Source organism: Heterobasidion irregulare (genome assembly GCF_000320585.1).
Source record: "Heterobasidion irregulare TC 32-1 unplaced genomic scaffold scaffold_09, whole genome shotgun sequence".
Lineage (NCBI taxonomy): Eukaryota > Fungi > Basidiomycota > Agaricomycetes > Russulales > Bondarzewiaceae > Heterobasidion > Heterobasidion irregulare.
In genome coordinates this window covers 101,573-117,621 of record NW_009258205.1, presented here as the reverse complement: position 1 = coordinate 117,621, position 16,049 = coordinate 101,573, and the positions used below count along the sequence as shown (strand labels likewise).

Here is a 16,049-nt window from a genome sequence, read left to right as displayed (position 1 = left end):
CCGAGAGAGAAACGTTCGACAGCCTATTTTTGAACCAATTGGATGACGTCATCACAGGCAGGGCCACCTTAAGAGCATTTTGAACTTTCGAACCAGTGGCATCCACTGCCTTGGGCTTTCGGTAAGTGATACGACCCTGTTTCTCGTGTCAGAAATTGACTACCGGTTGTACATAACAGAAGCGACATACCCTATCATGCATCCCCGAAATCCATATCGAACGCCCCCTGACTTCGTCTCTCTCGCTGAATCCTATTCGCCCCTCCGAGAACAGTAAGAAAGAGCGTATAAGAACCGTGACAGAGTTTAGCTCATGCCTGTTTGGTCAGCTTGATTGAATCGGCGGGTGGCGGTGTTACTATCAACTATAAGGATGAAGCAGCGCAGAGGTGTGTGCATCCCTTTGAACCGTGGCAGACTTATTGACTTGTCGATGTTGGGCAGCGCAGGAGGCTGACGGAAGCGTTAATGCATCGCGATTTTGGCTTATCTCTCCGCATTCCTGAGGATCGGCTGTGTCCACCAGTGAGTGAGAAGCGTTGGAGCGTCTCCTCGCGCGTGGTGAATTCTGAGACTATTTTCTCATGGAACTGCTAGGTGCCTAACAGGTGAGCTGCCCTCGCGTGCACGTTCGGTGTTATCCACGCCTCGAATAGTGCTCGTATTGATTTTCGCTCCAACTGCGTGTCATCTCACCCTGAAATTTTCTGTTCTTATGACAGACTCAACTATGTTCTTTGGATCCAAGATATCCTATGCGCGACCTCTGATAACTCAGATGATCCTGTCCGCGGAATCGACATGTATGTTGCCATTCAAACGATCGCGTCTCAAATTCCTCAGACTCGTTTCCTAGAGGTACCGGTGCCTCAGCCATTTATGTACTCCTCGCATGTAGCCTGTCTCCGAGCTGGCAACTCATTGGCACCGGTATGTTCCTTTTTCTTCATGAAAATTGCACCCGGCCGTCCGAGGGTTGTCTGACCGACATTACTGGTTGCCTGGCAAGATGTCGATGATATCTCTCTTCGATGCGCACTTGAGAACGTGCAGCGCAACGGGCTTTCCGACCGCACCCACATCATGCGAGCCTCGCCAGACGGACCAACGCTTGTCCCACTCGCGATGGACTCCACAAAATCGTGCGTCCATGTCGCTCTATCTGCAGCTCACTCCCAGTCCTCCCCTCTGACTCCGAGGATCCTCGCACGGGACGTCTGTTCACGCGGCGCAGGTTCGACTTCGTGATGTGTAACCCTCCCTTCTACAGCAGTGCTGCAGACGTTGCGCGCTCCGCGGACACTAAAACGCTCGGGCCTAATGCGGTGAGCTCCCATCTAAATATTGCCCTCCCTCTGATGTCATTGTCCGCTTCTTTCTGTTTCGTGTTGAGTCCCGTGTCTTGCGGCTTGCGGCTTACGTCTATGGTTTATTTCGGGGCCTGTCGGGTTGATTGTGGGTGTGTAGGTGTGTACGGGCGCTGATGTTGAGATGATCACGGAAGGGGGCGAGTCTGCCTTCGTGTGCAAGATGGTCCGGGAGAGTGTAGAATTCAGGGAGCGCTGTCGGTGCGGCAATTTTTTCCATCGCTGATGTCTACTCACGGGTCAACGCTGTTGCTGATGCTGATGCTGATGCTGATGATTCCGCGTGTTTTACGCTCCTGATGAATAGATGGTACACCTCGATGCTTGGAAAGCTGTCCTCCCTGACTGAGGTCGTCGCGCTCCTCCGGTCCCGCTCCGTGCGTTTCTTTGCGTTCGTGTTCATTTTCGAGTTCGACTGACAATGGGAGCCCAGATCGACAACTACGCAATCACCGAGTTCGTCCAAGGCCAGACGCGGCGCTGGGCCATCGGATGGTCCTTCTCCGACGCCCGCCTCCCAGACGTACGTCTTTCTTCCTCTTCCCCTCTCTCGTTCTTGCAAACTTCCATCGAAATTTCCATACGTCCACATCTCCCCGTCTTCCCTCGTCTAACGCTGCCGCGCATCAGGCCCTCGCCCGGATCCCGAATCCCACGCTCCAGAGTTTGATGCCCCCGCGCACGACGCTCCGCCAGCACCTCCCACGCACGCCGCAGCTCGACCTCCTCCGCGCGACGCTCGCGAGCATCCCGCACCTGCGCGCGACGCCCGTCCCCGACGCGCCGCCTCCAACGTTCCTCGTCTCCGCGCCCGCAAACACGTGGTCGCGCGCGGCGCGGCGGAAGCGTCCGAGCGCCACGCCCGAGGCGCCGATGGACGTCGAGGCGGCGGGGGCGGCGGGGGCAGCGGAAGCGAAGAGGGAGTCGGCTGGCGGGGAGCGCGCGCCGTTTATGGTGTGTCGCGCGTGCGTCGCGCAGGACGACGAGGGAGCCGCTGTGTCGTTCGTGTGGGTGCGCGGGCGGGACAGGGCGGCGTTCGAGGGGTTCGCGAGTCACGTCGGGAGGAAGATGCGGGATGCCACGATGGCCAGATAGATTATGTTCATTCATTAGCTCGGGCTTCTTTTACTTCCTTTTTTTCTTTACTTTCATTTTAGCGACGTGCTGCGACGTGCTGCGACTATGGTTTGAGACGGCGAAGATACCAGACGAGTGTCGTGCTGCATCTTCTGTATGTACTCCATCATACGGCGCTCCGGGCACGGCCTTTTTGTTAATATCTGTGCTGGTACATCTACCAAACGTCTTCTCAACACAAAAGATGTAACTTGGCACAGGAAGGGAAAGACATGAAGCGCGTAAGCGCGATGACGAGACGGATCAAGGCGACGATGGAACTCGGACATGGACACGTGAACTGTGAGAATCGAAGCCGTCGACACCTAACGCATGACCTGCTACTTCACGGTAAGATACTGAGTACCAAAAATCAATTATAGAACTGCGTGTCGCGCGCGAGTCTATCTACCTACCTATCTATCTATCTATCTATCTATCAAGGGTCTGGGTGATCAGCGCCTCGAAGGACCCTGGCGGGATCTACTGAGCCATCATCTGCGCATCGAAAATATCGACGACGGGCAGCCGCTCGACCCCCGGAACAGCATCTCGGGCGCGGCCGTCGAGCAGAGACGGACGAGCGATGGCGATGCGGCGCAGCCCGGCGTGCGGCGTGCGGCGTACGCCGTACACTGCGCATCGAGGGCGATGATGCATGATGAGGCATGGTAGCGTCTGGCGGGACGTTCCCGACGGCTGTGGTCTGCGCGACCGTCATGCACGGCGGACCTTCTGTGCTCCGTGCTCTGTGATGCATCGATATCGGACCGTTTGTTGAGGATGGGGACTGGATGGGCGATGTGCGATGGGATTGGAATGGAATGGGGCTTGCAGTCGATCTCGATCTCGGGTCTGGAGGGCATCGGAGTTGGCGCAGGGGCAGGGCGCGAGGGCGCGTCGCGTCGGCCGGCTCCTTCCCCGGGCCTGGAGGCGCGGCTTTGTAGTAGAGCGGTGCCGCGCGCGTGTGGGCACGGATGACGAGGGCGCACTTATGGCTGTGCGCGGCGCTCACTCACCCGTGGCGGCGGGGATGCCTCCGTCCAGCCACATTCGAAGGTACGCCGAGCCCACGAGACTCCCGGCGCGTAGACATCTCGACGCATCCCCGCGCGCAGAGGCTCCGGTCAGACCGACCTCGTTCTCGTTCCCGCGCGACGATCAGGACCCGGGGCCATCCCCGCGCACATATGCACAACGCGACATCGCCACGATCCAAGGCGACGTGTGCATGTGCAGTACATGTACTAAGTATGTACTATCACTGTAGCGGTCTGCAAGCCGGCATCTAAGCTCGCGGCGCAGGATCTGTGGCGCGGTTGCTAGGCGACGGGACGCAGAGGAGGGAAAGAAAACTAAAGAAAGGGGAAAGGCAGGGCGTCAGATGCGCCGCGCCAGGCGTGGGGATGAAACACGCCGGGCGGGGACGACGATGGGGTGGGCTGGGGTGGGATACAGGTGGGATGGAAGGGCTTCTTTGTGATCTGATCGCGAATGCTCAGACTGAGTGCTATGTAGTGCGCATGGACGGTGGCGGAGAACACCGGGAGAAGCCGATTCGAGAGTACAAGGAACGCTTGCGGCCGTGCGTTGATTTTTGATAGCGGAGGTCAGCGGTGGAAATCGATTACAAGGATCGGGGTTGGAAAGGGAGATCGCGAAGGGGGGCTCGAGGGCCCACGTTCGAGGATCGATCGGGGGTGGCGTCGATGTGGGGGGTGAGACGAGAGATGGTACTGACGCGGTTCGTGGTTCGAGTCGACGTGGTTGGCGCGCGGGTGGTTCGCCGGGGCCCGGCGAGTGCAGAGTCGCGCGCGGCGAGAGCGCCGTGCGGTTGATTGGATTCAGTCGGTGGGAAACGTGCGGAATCAGGAGGGCAGCGTGCGAGTGTTCTGGGCTCGTGATGAATGCGCTAGTGCTCATTGATGTGTCGGACTCGTGAGGACGGTGTGCAGCGTCTAGTCTCCGTGGCTGACCAACACAGAAGATTGCAGTCGTTCTGTGTTAAGATGCAGCGTCGGTGATCCGGTGGAGGGCCAAGGGATGGATATCGTGGATGGCTACTAGTGTGCCCCTCGAACGGGCATGGAAGCTGACGGGGCGTGGTCATACCGCAGCGTCACGAGAAAAGGAGAGGCGCACGGAGGGATTTTCGAGTGCCTCTCTGCGACGCAACACGTAAAGGGCCGAGAAGGGCCGGGAGAAGAGCGGGCGTGTGAGGAGGAGGGTGGTGTGCGCTCGCCTGCCAGCGAGAGGCTATCGCGGCACGGGCGGCTGGTGCGGTGTGATTGGGATCGGGCTGTGCGAGCTGTGCGGACCGACGACGACGAGGCAGGCGACGAGGGCGAGCGCGGGTTTGGGGTCGACGAGGACACGACGCGGGCCGAGGGGGACGCGCGAGCTGGAGGGGAGGACCGGACTGAAAGGAAGGAGGGGTCGAGGAATAAAGGGAGACCCAAAAGGGACGACAAGGGGACGCTTCTGCCATGTTCCTGTTCGGTGATATAAGCCCTGCAGTCCCGCCCTCTCTCTTTTGTTTGCCCCTCCTCGTTTGTTTCCGTCCATAGGTCGCTTCGATCCTCGTGCTTGTGTGTCGCCTGCTGATCCATCGTTTGCTTCCGCAGACATGCCCGTCGTTCGCTCGTCCCGCCGCAGACGCTCTTCTCTCGCCCTCCGTGCGTACCGCCTCTGCTCCTCTGCGCCCGCTCTCGCTGATCCCCCCCCCCCTCCAGTCACCCTCCGCACACCCGTAAAACCGGGCAGATACGGCATCCCCGCCCCGTCCCCCAAGGCCGTCACCTTCGCCCCCAACATCACCCCCGTCACCTACAACGACCCAGACCCAGACGTCCCCTCCGACTCCTCGTCCCCGACCTCCCGCCTCTTCCCCCCCGCCGCCCACACCCCCGTCCCCACCCGCAAGCGTCTGCCCCCGGGCAAGCGCCGCTCCCAGGGCTACATCCCCCGCCCCCCAAATGCGTTCATGCTCTTCCGCGCAGACTTTGTCCGCCAGAAGCACGTCCCTGGCACCATCGAGACAAACCACGGCTCGCTCTCCAAGATCATAGGTGCGCGCGCCATCATCCCTTCATCACCCCCATCGAGCTGTCCGCGATGCGTGCACTCGCCCTTTTCACGAGCTATCACAGCCCATCCCATCTCATCATCATCTCACACGACTGCCCTTTCCCGACCTCTCATCACGAGGTCATCTCAATCCTGATCCTGATATCTTCTCACCAACAGGCAACTGCTGGCGCTCCCTCCCGCTCGAGGAGAAGCGCGTCTGGGAAATCAAGGCGAAGCACGCAAAGGCAGAGCACAAGCTCATGTACCCCGACTACCGCTTCCGCCCCGTCCACAACAAGAACAAGGAGAAGAAGGTCAAGGTCCCGCTCCCCGTCGAGGACGAACAGCGCTGCGAGGACGTCGCACAGCTCCTCCTCGAGGGCATGAAGGGCGAGGAGCTCGCAGCCGCCGTCAAGCGCCTCGACAGGATGCGCTCCACCACCCCCTCCGGCCTCACCCGCCGCCCCTCCTCCGTGCCCTTACCCCTCAACGCCCCGGGGATCGCCCTGCCCGCACTCCACCTCTCGTCGGCCTCCCGCCCCCAGTCCCCCGATGCCGCCTCGCGCCTCGCGCTCCCCCGGCGCCCGTCGAGCGCCGGCCCCGCCGTGGCGCGCACGTGGGCAGAGCCGTTCTCGTACCCGACGCGCGAACAGTTTGAGCTGCCGGAGATCGACGAGTCGCTCTTCGAACAGGCGTTCCTGAACGGCGGCTTCTCCGCCGCGGGACAGACGCCCGCCGACGACACCTTCGTGAGTGGCTTCCCTCCCCGCGCATCTCGTCCGCGACGCGATCGGCTCACCCGTCCGTTCCTCGCCGTCGCATCCCCGCGCGCGCTCCTATCGCGATGTCCTGTCATGTGTGAAAATCTCGTTAGAACTTCGAGGCCTTCATCACGTCCCTCCCGCCGAACGGCACCCCGCCGCACGTGTTTGACCTGAACATCTCCCCGCTCGACCAGCTCACGCCGCACGACCTCGCCGCGTTCGCCATGCCGCCCGACTACCCGCCCGACTACCCCCTCGGCCTCGGGCCCGCCGCGCCCCACCCCTTCGATGCCGACCCCAGCGCCGCGCCGTGGTCGTTCCCCGACAGCACGACGCACTCGGACCCGCCGTCCACGTGCTCCGGATCGCCCGCCTCCTCCGAGTTCTCGCTCCCATTGCACGCACCGCAGCCCCAGCGCGCGTACGAATGGGGCGGCGAGCCCGCGCCGAAGGGCGCGCAGGCGGACTTTGCGGCGGCGGGCGACGGGTTTGGCTTTGGCTTTGGGGCGGGCGAGTCGGAGCTGCAGTATGCGCTCGGGATGGCGGGTGTGGCCGCCGGCACCGCCGGCGACCCCGTGGGCGCGTCGCTGAATCACGCGCCGTATGCGCCGAACGGGTACGCGCCGTACGACGGCGTCGACGTGTACAATGCCCTCGGCGTCGGCATGAGCTTCACCCTGGACGACCTGCTGCAGCATCCTGGCTTCCATTGAACCAACCTGATCGGCTTTTCCGCGACGACGACGACGACGACGACACGCCTCTTCTCCAGCATATCCCCGTCCCCACGCTCATCAATCCCATCTCTGCACGACAAAAATGTTCCATGTTCCCTGGCACTACTACGCAACCATCGACGCCCTCCCTCGAGGGCGGACACTACTCTGCTGTATCCATGTACGCGCTCTCTTTAATACCCCAGGCCCCGCGGGCCCGCTGTCTTTCTACGATAATCCGCGCCTCGCGCGCGTCTCTTGTTCTGCGGTCTCGTCGTTTCGTCGTTTTCTTTCGACTGCTCTGCTTGCGCGTCAAGTGTCTGTCCCCACTGTAGCAATATATCTCTCTCCGGATCGATGCGCGTCCGTGTCCGCGCTCCGCCTCCCGTCCCCCGCCTCCCTTCCCATCTGCTGTAGCTGTTCTTCGTAATTATGTTGCGTGTGTCTGTGGATGCGCCGCGCTGCGTGTTTTTGTAATATCTGGCCCGTTCGCGTACATATATATATATATTCTTGCTTTATTGGATCCATTCGCCGTGTGCGCGGGGTGTCGCTTCGAAGCTGTCAAGGATAATGTGAGGGAGCCGGATAAGGCAAGAGAGTCGCACGGCTGCTGCGGCCGGGTGGCGATTCAGTGTGCGCGGACAGGCTCGCTGCTCAGAGCCGCCACCACGACCGATTGCACGACGATGTCGCTGCCCCGCGCGAACTACGACCCCCGCCGCGTCTGCCTCAACCCGTTCCCGAACTTCACGCTCCCGTTCACTAAACACAGGCGCACCATCGGCGTTTATCTCGCAGGCGGCCTCGTAAGTCTGCGCACTCCACGCCCCCCCCCCACCCTCCTGTCCTTCTCCTCTGCCTCTGCTCACCACGTGCCTGCTCCCCGTGCCTCCGACCTCTCACGCTGCTACCGCCGCCGCCGCCGCCGCCCCGCCAGTTCGCGCTCGCCATCTGGACATTCCTCGACGCCGCCGTGCTCTCTGCGCACGCGCGCCCACCCGCCGGCGAGCCGGACCGCCCCGCGCCCGTGCACGTTACCTTCGTGGACTGGGTGCCGGGGCTGTGCTCGCTGCTGGGGATGCTCGTGATCAACGTGATCGACAAGGACCGCGTGCGCGGGGAGGACGTCGGGTATGGGGACGCGGGCGCGGTGTGGCGCGCGAGGGCGGTGTTGTTCGTGGGGTTCGCGCTGATGGCGGGCGGGTTGGCGGGGAGCGTGGTGCGTTGCTGGTTTTCTTTTTTTTTTTTTGTTCGCTTGTCCTTTTTTGCTTGGTGGGCTGACGGGTTTTCGTTTTTGTTGGTGCGGTGGTGGGTGGGCGGGCGTTGTAGACGGTGCTGGTGCTCAAGTACGTGCTGCACGCGTACCCCGAGGAGTTCCTGTACTACGGCTACGCGAACGTGTCGCAGAACGTCGCGTTCATGCTCTCGGCCATCGTCCTCTGGATCGCGCAAAGCGCGCCGAGCGAGTACGAGTACAGCCTCTCGATCTGAGCGAGCGCTGTGGCGTCGGCGGAGGCAGCGTGTGTCTGTGTATGTATGTATGTGCGCCGTGCAAAGTGCTACATATGTCGATTGTGCGTATGTACGGCCTGTATCCCTCTCTCTGTCTCTGTCCCCCTCTCTGCTTCTGTTTCCGTGCTCCGTGCTCCGTGCGCCGTGTCGCCGTTGCTCGCGTCTCGTCTCGTCTCGGCTCGTTTCGTCTCCGGTGGTGGTAGGATAGCGGTAACGGGTAGCTAATCGGGGCGGTGTTAGTGTATTGAACTGTGGACGCCGTTTATCTTAATCTTCTTTTTTGCTGCGTTTGCTTTGGGCTCGAGTGCGGTGTGCCGTCCGTCGTCCGTCGTCGGGCCCTCTGCGCCCGCCGGCGGGAACGGGGAGGTGCGGGTTTGGCGCAGGTCATCGCTGCTCTCGCATGGGTGGGCGACGCGATCGATCGTATCCTCCGGGCGCTCTGACGCAGTTCTGACCCATATTTGTGAATTTGGAGTCTTTAGGTTGCCGCGATCAGTTCATCTCGGGACATTGTTTGTCGCGTCTGGATGCTGATCGGACGTGCGGTCACGGTCATGCGATCAAGTGCTCCGACTTTGGCTCCGAGGGGCGCGGCGCAGACCCAGATGCATCCGGGTGGCGGGGGTATGAGCTCGCCGCGTTGCTCGGGCTGGCTGGCTCGACTGCGAATGAGCCTGCGGAGGTTCGCGACCGTGCGCGGTGGGCGTCGGGTATGAAGGTGGGGGGCTTGCCTAGCGATCGTCGCGTCGCCGCAAATGCTATTACCTGCGCTGCGCTGCGCCCCGATGCGAGCGGGTGATCGCGCTTTTTTTTTTTTGGTTGTGTCGCGCGTCGTTGGATTTCGAGATGGGCGATGAGCGAGGGCGCTCTGTTGGTCATCTCCGCAGGTGCGTGGTGCTCGGTGAGTGGTTCGACGACGAGCTCGCCTCATTCGGTTTCTGCGTTCTTTGGAGCGCGGACACAGAGCGCGGCTGGGTGTGTGGGGCGCTCGGGAGTCGGGATGGGCACTGCACATAGACCGTCAGCGCGTCAAGGCGCGCAGGCGGTCGCTGTGTTCTTGGTCACTATTGGACAGAAGGGAACATCGGTGGGGTCGTGTCCGGTGGCTATTGCGTCGCCGCTGCGAGCGAGCAATCCCACCGGTTTTCCGCTGTGTCACCGCATTGCATTGCAGGTGTTCGAGAGGCGCGAGCGGGGAGGGGCTCTGTTCGTCGCCTCAACAGGCACTCGAGCAGGGGCAGGACTGGAGCGAGCTCGATTGAGTTTGCATCGGGGCGCTGCGAGCTGTGCGACGGTGGGTGCTGGGCTGGGCGCTGCGCAGGGTCGGCCGAGACGCGTGGGATGTCGTCGTGTTGGCGGTCGGTCAGGCGCCGTTGTGGAGAACATCCTGTCGGGTATGGAGGGTGTGTTCACGGGATCTTGCGTGGCGACCGTCACGGCATCGCTGTTCGCTAGTGCGGGCGTATGATTGCGGCCCCCTTCCGTTTGTTATTGGCGGGTGTTCGAGATGCGCAATGCGCGAGGGCGCACTGTATGTCGCCTCAACAGCCTGCAATGCCTAAGCGAGGTCTATTTTGGCTGGGCTCGGTTGGTCGGAGGGTGACCTGGAGGCGGTGGTCCCACCTCGTTGCTGTGTCCAAAACTCCAGGACTGAAACACGTATGCTTGCGCAGGGGTTTGGCGGAGTGGCAGGCGCGACGTATACCCGTTGCTGTGATGTTATGATGCTTTTCAGAGCATCAGCACGCGTCGTCGTTTGCCTGCCGAGCTACTCACCTTTGAGGCGGGTGTCAGAAGCCAGGCTTTGATTATGCACATCCAAATCAGCGACGTTTCAGCGGCGTAGACGAAGGTGTGATATTTGGTTTTATTTCCAGGGGCTCATCCATCGCCCGTTTCTCATCTGTGTCGGATTTGTGAAGACTGCTTGAGAACATGTTCCCTTGTGGTATAGTCCTCAACCAAGGGATGGAGTGGTTGATTATTTATGAAACATGTGCAATCTGCCTCTCCTGAACTGCTGGTGTATGATTCTAAAGCATCGTTCAACTTGGAGCTGATCCGACGCGCATCGACGCGCTTGCACCACGTGAGGGATGGGCTCTTCTCACGTGCGCCGATATTTTGGACGAATTTGTGGCGGATAGACCAGTTGTCTCCGTCTGTTCGTCAAAATTCTTGCCCGAGTCATTTCCTGCTCTCTGCCGCGCCGAGGGGCCTTGTCCTCCTTCTGTAAATACCACCCCCTCCTCAAAAACATATCAGGAAATATCGTCGTCAGGAGACACATGTCGCTCCCATCGGTTCCCCCGGTCGCGGGCACCGATCCCGCCCGCTCGGTCCTCGATTCGTTCCGGATCTCTATAGCCAAGCGGGTCGCGGAGGCCCTGCCGCCGCTCACCATCGAGCAGGTGTATTCGGGCGTCGACTATGGCAAAAAAGGTGTCGATTTTACGATCGCGCTTCCGCGCTTCAGGCTGCCTGGAAAGGTCGACGAGCACGCCTCCAAAGTCGTCGAAAGCGTGAGTCGTAGGAGCATATTCATCCCTTTGCACCGATCCTGACTCCTATCCCCGGCTACTGCGTTGATGATGCGCCTCTTGAATGTTCCGATGGTGGTACGTTCATGCAGTTCCAAGCCGACGACTATGTCGAGAGCGTCGTGCACGACAAAGCCTTCCTCCACTTCATGTGCCGAACACCCTCCCTCGTCCGCTCCGTCCTCACCCAGGTGCACACCCTCACGCACGACACACCCTCCGGCAAGCCCGAGTACGGCTCCAATACCTCCGGCCAGGGCAAAAAGCTCGTCCTCGAGTACTCCTCGCCGAACATCGCCAAAAGCTTCCACGTCGGGCACCTCCGATCGACTATCATCGGCGCGTTCTTGCGCAACCTCTACCTCGCATGCGGCTGGGAGGTCATGTCGCTCAACTACCTCGGCGATTGGGGTACCCAGGTGCGTCTGTCCGCTCTAGTCCCTCTGGATTGCGAGCCTATGATCCTCAAGCAAGCGGGATGGTGTAGTTCGGCATGATCGCCATCGGGTTCGAGAAGTACGGCTCGCAAGAGGAGCTCGAGAAAGACGCGATCAAGCACCTGTTCGACGTCTATGTCAAAGTCAACAGTGACGCCGCGAATGATCCGAACGTCAAGGTCGAGGCCGCCAAATGGTTCAAGCGGATGGAGGATGGCGACGAGGAGGCGCTGAAGAACTGGCGGGTGTGGCGAGAGCTGAGCGTGAAGAAATACGAAGAAGAGTACGAACGGCTGAACGTACCCTTCGACGTGTATACGGGCGAGAGTAAGGTCGGGAAGGAATGGCAGGATAAGGCACTGGAACGGCTGGACGAGATGGGGCTTATCAGCGATGCGGAAGGTGCGAAGCTCGTCGATCTGGAGAAGTGGAAACTCGGCAAGGCCGTGTTGCGGAAAAAGGGTACGCTTTTCGCTTCCCTCCCCCTTCCCCTAATCTTGTTAAACAGCCAGCACTCCTTCATTGCAGACGGCACGTCAATTTACCTCACGCGCGACATCGGCGGCGCGATCGAGCGGTACGAGCAGTACAAGTTCGACAAAATGATCTACGTCGTGTCGGCCCAGCAGGACCTCCACCTTGCCCAGTTCTTCAAGATCTTGCGCCTGATGGAGTTCCCGTGGGCGGACAAGCTCGAGCACGTCAACTACGGTCTCGTCCTCGGGATGAGCACCCGCAAGGGCACCGTCGTCTTCCTCGACCAGATCATCCGCGAAGCAGCCTCGGTCATGCACGAGCAGATGCGCAAGAACGAGGACAAGTACAACGCTGTCGAAGATCCCGAGACGACGAGTCTCGAGATCGGCATCACGGGCATCAAGATCCAAGACATGGCTGCAAAACGGTACGCCGCGTCCGATGCTTCTCCCGTCTGGTCCCTTTGACCGCTCACGGTTCGCGATGTCTAGTATCAACAACTACACATTCAGCTGGGACCGCATGAAGTCCTTCGAGGGCGACACTGGACCCTACCTCCAATACGCGCACGTCCGCCTCGCCTCCCTCACGCGTAAAAACCCCGAGCTCTTCCCGCTCCCGCCCCCCGCCTCCATCGACACGGCGCTCCTCACCGAGCCCGCCGCCCGCGAGATCGTCTTCCTGCTTGGCACGTACCCCGACGTGGTCAAGACCGCGCTGAAGACGCACGAGCCCAGCGGGATCGTGACGTTCCTATTCCGATTGAGCCACGCGATCTCGAGCGCGTGGGAGACGGTCGTCGTCAAAGGCGAGAAGGACGCGGAGAAGGCGCGCGCGAAGATGTGGTTGTATGTGTGCGCGCGGGACGTGCTCGGGGCCGGCATGCGGCTATTGAGCATCCGCCCGTTGGAACGCATGTAATATTCGCATTATCCAGAGATCCTTTGCGAGGGAGAAGCAGCTAAGAGTCGCACATGGGGGCGTTCCGGAACTCTGCTAGACGATCTGAACATCACTTGTGTCTCATGTCTCAGTGGACATTATCCCTGCGGGTATGCTGTTCGCTTTTCAATATTGAAACAAGCACGCTAAGACTGGATCCGGGCAAGCTTTGTGGATGCCACACTCTTGGATTCTCCAGTTGCACAATCCGATTCTATTTTCACTTCGGTAGTTGATTTTCTATCACTCAGAGATCCTGGCCATGCAATGCTGAAAGGACGATCATGTGGAAGGCATAGCTTCATCGAGCATAAACCTAATTTTGTATTGCGTTCACAATCATGTAAGAGATGAAAAGACGGAAAACATGAATACACCTCGACTCGCAGCTACACCGCAACAAGCCTGACCGTCATCCCCCAAAAGACGTCGGGTGACGTGCTCATGCAATGAGCGTCGACGCGGTAGCAGAGTCGTACTTGAACGTGGGAGGGATCTGCTGCTTCGTCTTGTAGTAACGTGCAAGGCGGTGGATACGCGACTCGATCAAGATGAGACGGAACTTCGAGTCCTTGTCCTTGCGGTTGGTCTCGAGATGCTTGCGCACGGCGACGGCCTTCTTGACGAGGTGCCATAAGTCCTCAGGGATGGATGGACCAAGTCCTATGAACCCAACAGCCCACAATCAGTCCCTATTTGACTTCGCTTTTCCCTCCGACAACAATCTATAGCGGCTGTGAAATCCTATTAAAAAACGCACCGTTGGACTTGAGGATACGGAGGATTTTGTTACCGGTGACGAAGCGCACTTGGGGGATACCATGCGAGTCCCGGAGGGTGACACCGATCTGGGAGGGGGTAAGGCCCTTACGGGCGAGCTTGGCGATGTGCTCGACCACATCATCGGGGGTGGTCTTGAGCCAGGAAGGGGGAGCGCGGCGGTAAGGGAGGGCAGAGGACGCTATCAAAATAAGCCCAGATGCCTTAGACCATACCTTCATATATTTCCAGTTAAGACCCAAGACGTACAAATGCCCTTTCCGGGAGCGTGCATGCGACCCATGATTGCTCTGAGATGGCAATTTCGTTAGCACGACACCTTGTACGGAGTACGGGCAGAGGCACGCACAATGTGAGGGGGGGAGGAGGTCTTGAGGGGTCTTGTCGTTGCCGTTGGGCGCGTTGAGTAGCGGGGCAGGCGTCACGCGTGACAGGAGAAACGGTGGCTTGCGTTTCTGTACAGTTCTAAACCTTGTTTCCGCGCTCAGCCACAGCGCCCTGGTTGTGTCTGTTTGTTTGTCCAAGTCATTCCTCTGTCTGCAAGTCTCGAGGTCGCTATCGCCAACGGTGACCAGGCCAATCCTCTCCCTCAAGGCACGTATATATTACTTCTACGCTGTCTGACTGTCCTAATCTCTTGTCGCCTCGATCAGAATGAAGCTCAACATTGCTTGTGCGTCATTGTCAGCGTTGTCGGAGGCGTGCTGCTAATTTGGTCACTCGATTAGACCCCGCAACTGGGGAACAAAAGACCATTGACTTGGATGATGAGAAGAGATAGTGCGTTTACTTCAGTCATGTATCCTTGAATCCACTTGACCGTTTCATATCCATATCTGTACAGCCGTGTCTTCTTCGACAAGAAAATCGCGCAGGAAGTTCCTGCCGACTCTATTGGTGATGAGTGGGCTGGCTACGTCTTCCGTATCACCGGCGGCAACGACAAACAGGGTTTCCCGATGAAGCAGGGTGTCCTTGTCCCCTACCGTGTCCGCCTCCTCCTTTCCGACGGCCACTCATGCTACCGCACCCGTCGCGCCGGTGAGCGCCGCCGCAAGTCGGTCCGTGGCTGCATCGTCGGCCCCGACATCGCCGTCCTCTCCCTCGTTATCGTCAAGCAGGGCGATAACGAGATCCCGGGGCTCACCGACAACGTTCTCCCCAAGCGTCTCGGGCCGAAGCGTGCGACCAAGATTCGCAAATTCTTCAACTTGAACAAGGAGGATGATGTGAGGAAGTACGTTGTCAGGCGTGAGGTTACGAGCTCGAAGAAGGAGGGTGCGAAGCCCTACTTCAAGGCGTGAGTGCTTATATTGCTGTACCAAACAATTTGGGTATTGAATTGTGTCGCACAGACCTAAAATTCAGCGATTGGTCACTCCCGTTCGTCTCCAGCGCCGCCGTCACCTCCACGCACTCAAGACTCGCCGGATCGAGCACCAGCGGGAGCAGAAGTCGGAATACGAGTCAGTCATTCTCCTCTTTTCTGATACATTCGCTAATCCGAGACGCTGTCAGTGCTCTCATTGCGAAGCGCATCGCCGAGAAGAAGGAGAAGGTTGCTGCCATCAAGGCGTTGCACAAGAAGTGAGTGTCTGGTTCAATATCTTTTTTAACTATGTGATGTTCACCTATATCGTAGGACGGCGTAATCTTGCTCGTCTATCGTGTGCTTCCTCTCCTCCCATATCATGCGGATGCGGTTTCATATGGTGCTACGCCCATGCCCTCTCTATTCCATCTAGTCATCTTTCCTCTGTTGCAATTCTGTTTATGCATGTGATGTATGGCCAACCATTTGAGACATCTCCCGTCAAATCAGAGCCTCCAATGCTAGCTGCGAATCAGACTACTGCTGTAATCTGTTCTTGCAGGTGCGTCTTCCACCACCAATGTATTGTTGCTTGCAATCATACGGAATGGCCGCACGACGACGATGATCGCCTTAATCAATGATCGCCCGACATGAATCAGGCGTCTAACCGGCCCGTATAGAATAGTTCGATAGTTATATTTGCTGTGCCGCAATGTGCCCTCCATTGTCGCCGATTCATTAACACAGAACTTCACCTGAGACCCCCTCGAATGACATTTTATTAGTGTTTAGGATTTGACACTGCCTGGCTTCGCTCGGCTGTGTCTGGTGACGTTTCCGACGTTTGCAAGTCTTGCGTTAGGGGGCCGTTCGAACATCTGACAGCACTGCCTCGCTGCATTTTAACACACATATCACCAGTCTATTCTTTGTTCCTGGCGCTGTAGAGGACGCGCATGGATCAACTTGTCAGCGGACGGCCTAGGAGTGGCCCAGGGCCTAAGCGTTTCT

General features: G+C 59.2%; 9 protein-coding genes across 9 annotated transcripts; 6 read left to right on the top strand and 3 right to left on the bottom strand.

Annotated features, from left to right (window-relative positions):
- Positions 1 to 196: 196 nt before the first annotated feature.
- Positions 197 to 2,663, top strand: HETIRDRAFT_478853 (uncharacterized protein; the record flags this gene model as incomplete). The annotated part of the gene is made up of 12 exons (XM_009551449.1): positions 197 to 273; positions 330 to 389; positions 450 to 525; positions 598 to 608; positions 723 to 803; positions 857 to 930; positions 1,010 to 1,142; positions 1,235 to 1,325; positions 1,468 to 1,568; positions 1,675 to 1,744; positions 1,801 to 1,890; positions 1,998 to 2,663. 12 exons carry the CDS (start codon positions 197 to 199, stop codon positions 2,460 to 2,462), a joined length of 1,329 nt encoding a protein of 442 aa, XP_009549744.1. The 3' UTR covers positions 2,463 to 2,663.
- A 173-nt stretch (positions 2,664 to 2,836) lies between these two features.
- HETIRDRAFT_441359 (uncharacterized protein) lies at positions 2,837 to 3,944 on the top strand. Its single transcript, XM_009551447.1, has one exon. It carries the CDS (start codon positions 3,292 to 3,294, stop codon positions 3,751 to 3,753), a length of 462 nt encoding a protein of 153 aa, XP_009549742.1. The 5' UTR covers positions 2,837 to 3,291; the 3' UTR covers positions 3,754 to 3,944.
- Positions 2,837 to 4,932, bottom strand: HETIRDRAFT_460210 (uncharacterized protein). The gene is made up of 2 exons (XM_009551446.1): positions 4,115 to 4,932; positions 2,837 to 4,059 (listed from the first exon to the last, which is right to left on the bottom strand). The coding sequence occupies exons 1-2, from the start codon at positions 4,404 to 4,406 to the stop codon at positions 3,839 to 3,841; spliced, it is 513 nt and encodes a 170-aa protein (XP_009549741.1). The 5' UTR covers positions 4,407 to 4,932; the 3' UTR covers positions 2,837 to 3,838.
- Positions 2,923 to 3,243, bottom strand: HETIRDRAFT_324952 (uncharacterized protein; the record flags this gene model as incomplete). Its single annotated transcript, XM_009551448.1, has 1 exon — positions 2,923 to 3,243. The coding sequence occupies one exon, from the start codon at positions 3,241 to 3,243 to the stop codon at positions 2,923 to 2,925; it is 321 nt and encodes a 106-aa protein (XP_009549743.1).
- A 510-nt stretch (positions 4,933 to 5,442) lies between the features above and the next one.
- HETIRDRAFT_55525 (uncharacterized protein) lies at positions 5,443 to 5,839 on the top strand (the record flags this gene model as incomplete). Its single annotated transcript, XM_009551352.1, has 2 exons — positions 5,443 to 5,551; positions 5,730 to 5,839. Coding segments are annotated over 2 exons (219 nt in total), but the record flags the coding sequence as incomplete, so codon positions are not given.
- Positions 5,840 to 7,704: 1,865 nt separating this feature from the next.
- HETIRDRAFT_387760 (uncharacterized protein) lies at positions 7,705 to 8,835 on the top strand. The gene is made up of 3 exons (XM_009551445.1): positions 7,705 to 7,841; positions 7,973 to 8,254; positions 8,365 to 8,835. The coding sequence occupies exons 1-3, from the start codon at positions 7,722 to 7,724 to the stop codon at positions 8,524 to 8,526; spliced, it is 564 nt and encodes a 187-aa protein (XP_009549740.1). The 5' UTR covers positions 7,705 to 7,721; the 3' UTR covers positions 8,527 to 8,835.
- A 2,000-nt stretch (positions 8,836 to 10,835) lies between these two features.
- HETIRDRAFT_326259 (uncharacterized protein) lies at positions 10,836 to 12,922 on the top strand (the record flags this gene model as incomplete). The annotated part of the gene is made up of 5 exons (XM_009551444.1): positions 10,836 to 11,069; positions 11,180 to 11,506; positions 11,575 to 11,986; positions 12,053 to 12,428; positions 12,493 to 12,922. The coding sequence occupies 5 exons, from the start codon at positions 10,836 to 10,838 to the stop codon at positions 12,920 to 12,922; spliced, it is 1,779 nt and encodes a 592-aa protein (XP_009549739.1).
- A 309-nt stretch (positions 12,923 to 13,231) lies between these two features.
- On the bottom strand, positions 13,232 to 14,127 carry HETIRDRAFT_67127 (uncharacterized protein). The gene is made up of 4 exons (XM_009551376.1): positions 14,073 to 14,127; positions 13,973 to 14,013; positions 13,704 to 13,904; positions 13,232 to 13,606 (listed from the first exon to the last, which is right to left on the bottom strand). The coding sequence occupies exons 2-4, from the start codon at positions 14,004 to 14,006 to the stop codon at positions 13,386 to 13,388; spliced, it is 456 nt and encodes a 151-aa protein (XP_009549671.1). The 5' UTR covers positions 14,007 to 14,013; positions 14,073 to 14,127; the 3' UTR covers positions 13,232 to 13,385.
- Positions 14,128 to 14,241: 114 nt separating this feature from the next.
- Positions 14,242 to 15,804, top strand: HETIRDRAFT_441353 (uncharacterized protein). The gene is made up of 7 exons (XM_009551443.1): positions 14,242 to 14,317; positions 14,377 to 14,396; positions 14,452 to 14,503; positions 14,568 to 15,023; positions 15,079 to 15,189; positions 15,242 to 15,310; positions 15,366 to 15,804. Exons 2-7 carry the CDS (start codon positions 14,378 to 14,380, stop codon positions 15,373 to 15,375), a joined length of 717 nt encoding a protein of 238 aa, XP_009549738.1. The 5' UTR covers positions 14,242 to 14,317; position 14,377; the 3' UTR covers positions 15,376 to 15,804.
- The last annotated feature ends 245 nt before the right edge of the window (positions 15,805 to 16,049 follow it).

What these genes read in the sequence shown, in the direction of transcription:
- HETIRDRAFT_460210 (XM_009551446.1), bottom strand. Translation starts at nt 4,406, where the DNA reads ATGAGCACTAGCGCATTCATCACGAGCCCAGAACACTCGCACGCTGCC. An exon ending in CCTTTCCAACCCCGATCCTT is followed by an intron (nt 4,060 to 4,114) that starts GTAATCGATTTC and finishes CACGGCCGCAAG; the next exon opens with CGTTCCTTGTACTCTCGAAT.
- HETIRDRAFT_441359 (XM_009551447.1), top strand. Translation starts at nt 3,292, where the DNA reads ATGGGATTGGAATGGAATGGGGCTTGCAGTCGATCTCGATCTCGGGTC.
- HETIRDRAFT_67127 (XM_009551376.1), bottom strand. Translation starts at nt 14,006, where the DNA reads ATGGGTCGCATGCACGCTCCCGGAAAGGGCATTT. An exon ending in CGCTCCCGGAAAGGGCATTT is followed by an intron (nt 13,905 to 13,972) that starts GTACGTCTTGGG and finishes TTATTTTGATAG; the next exon opens with CGTCCTCTGCCCTCCCTTAC. An exon ending in CCGTATCCTCAAGTCCAACG is followed by an intron (nt 13,607 to 13,703) that starts GTGCGTTTTTTA and finishes TTGGGTTCATAG; the next exon opens with GACTTGGTCCATCCATCCCT.
- HETIRDRAFT_441353 (XM_009551443.1), top strand. An exon ending in TTGGATGATGAGAAGAGATA is followed by an intron (nt 14,504 to 14,567) that starts GTGCGTTTACTT and finishes ATATCTGTACAG; the next exon opens with CCGTGTCTTCTTCGACAAGA. An exon ending in GAGCAGAAGTCGGAATACGA is followed by an intron (nt 15,190 to 15,241) that starts GTCAGTCATTCT and finishes AGACGCTGTCAG; the next exon opens with TGCTCTCATTGCGAAGCGCA.
- HETIRDRAFT_387760 (XM_009551445.1), top strand. Translation starts at nt 7,722, where the DNA reads ATGTCGCTGCCCCGCGCGAACTACGACCCCCGCCGCGTCTGCCTCAAC. An exon ending in TTTATCTCGCAGGCGGCCTC is followed by an intron (nt 7,842 to 7,972) that starts GTAAGTCTGCGC and finishes CCGCCCCGCCAG; the next exon opens with TTCGCGCTCGCCATCTGGAC. An exon ending in GCGGGTTGGCGGGGAGCGTG is followed by an intron (nt 8,255 to 8,364) that starts GTGCGTTGCTGG and finishes CGGGCGTTGTAG; the next exon opens with ACGGTGCTGGTGCTCAAGTA.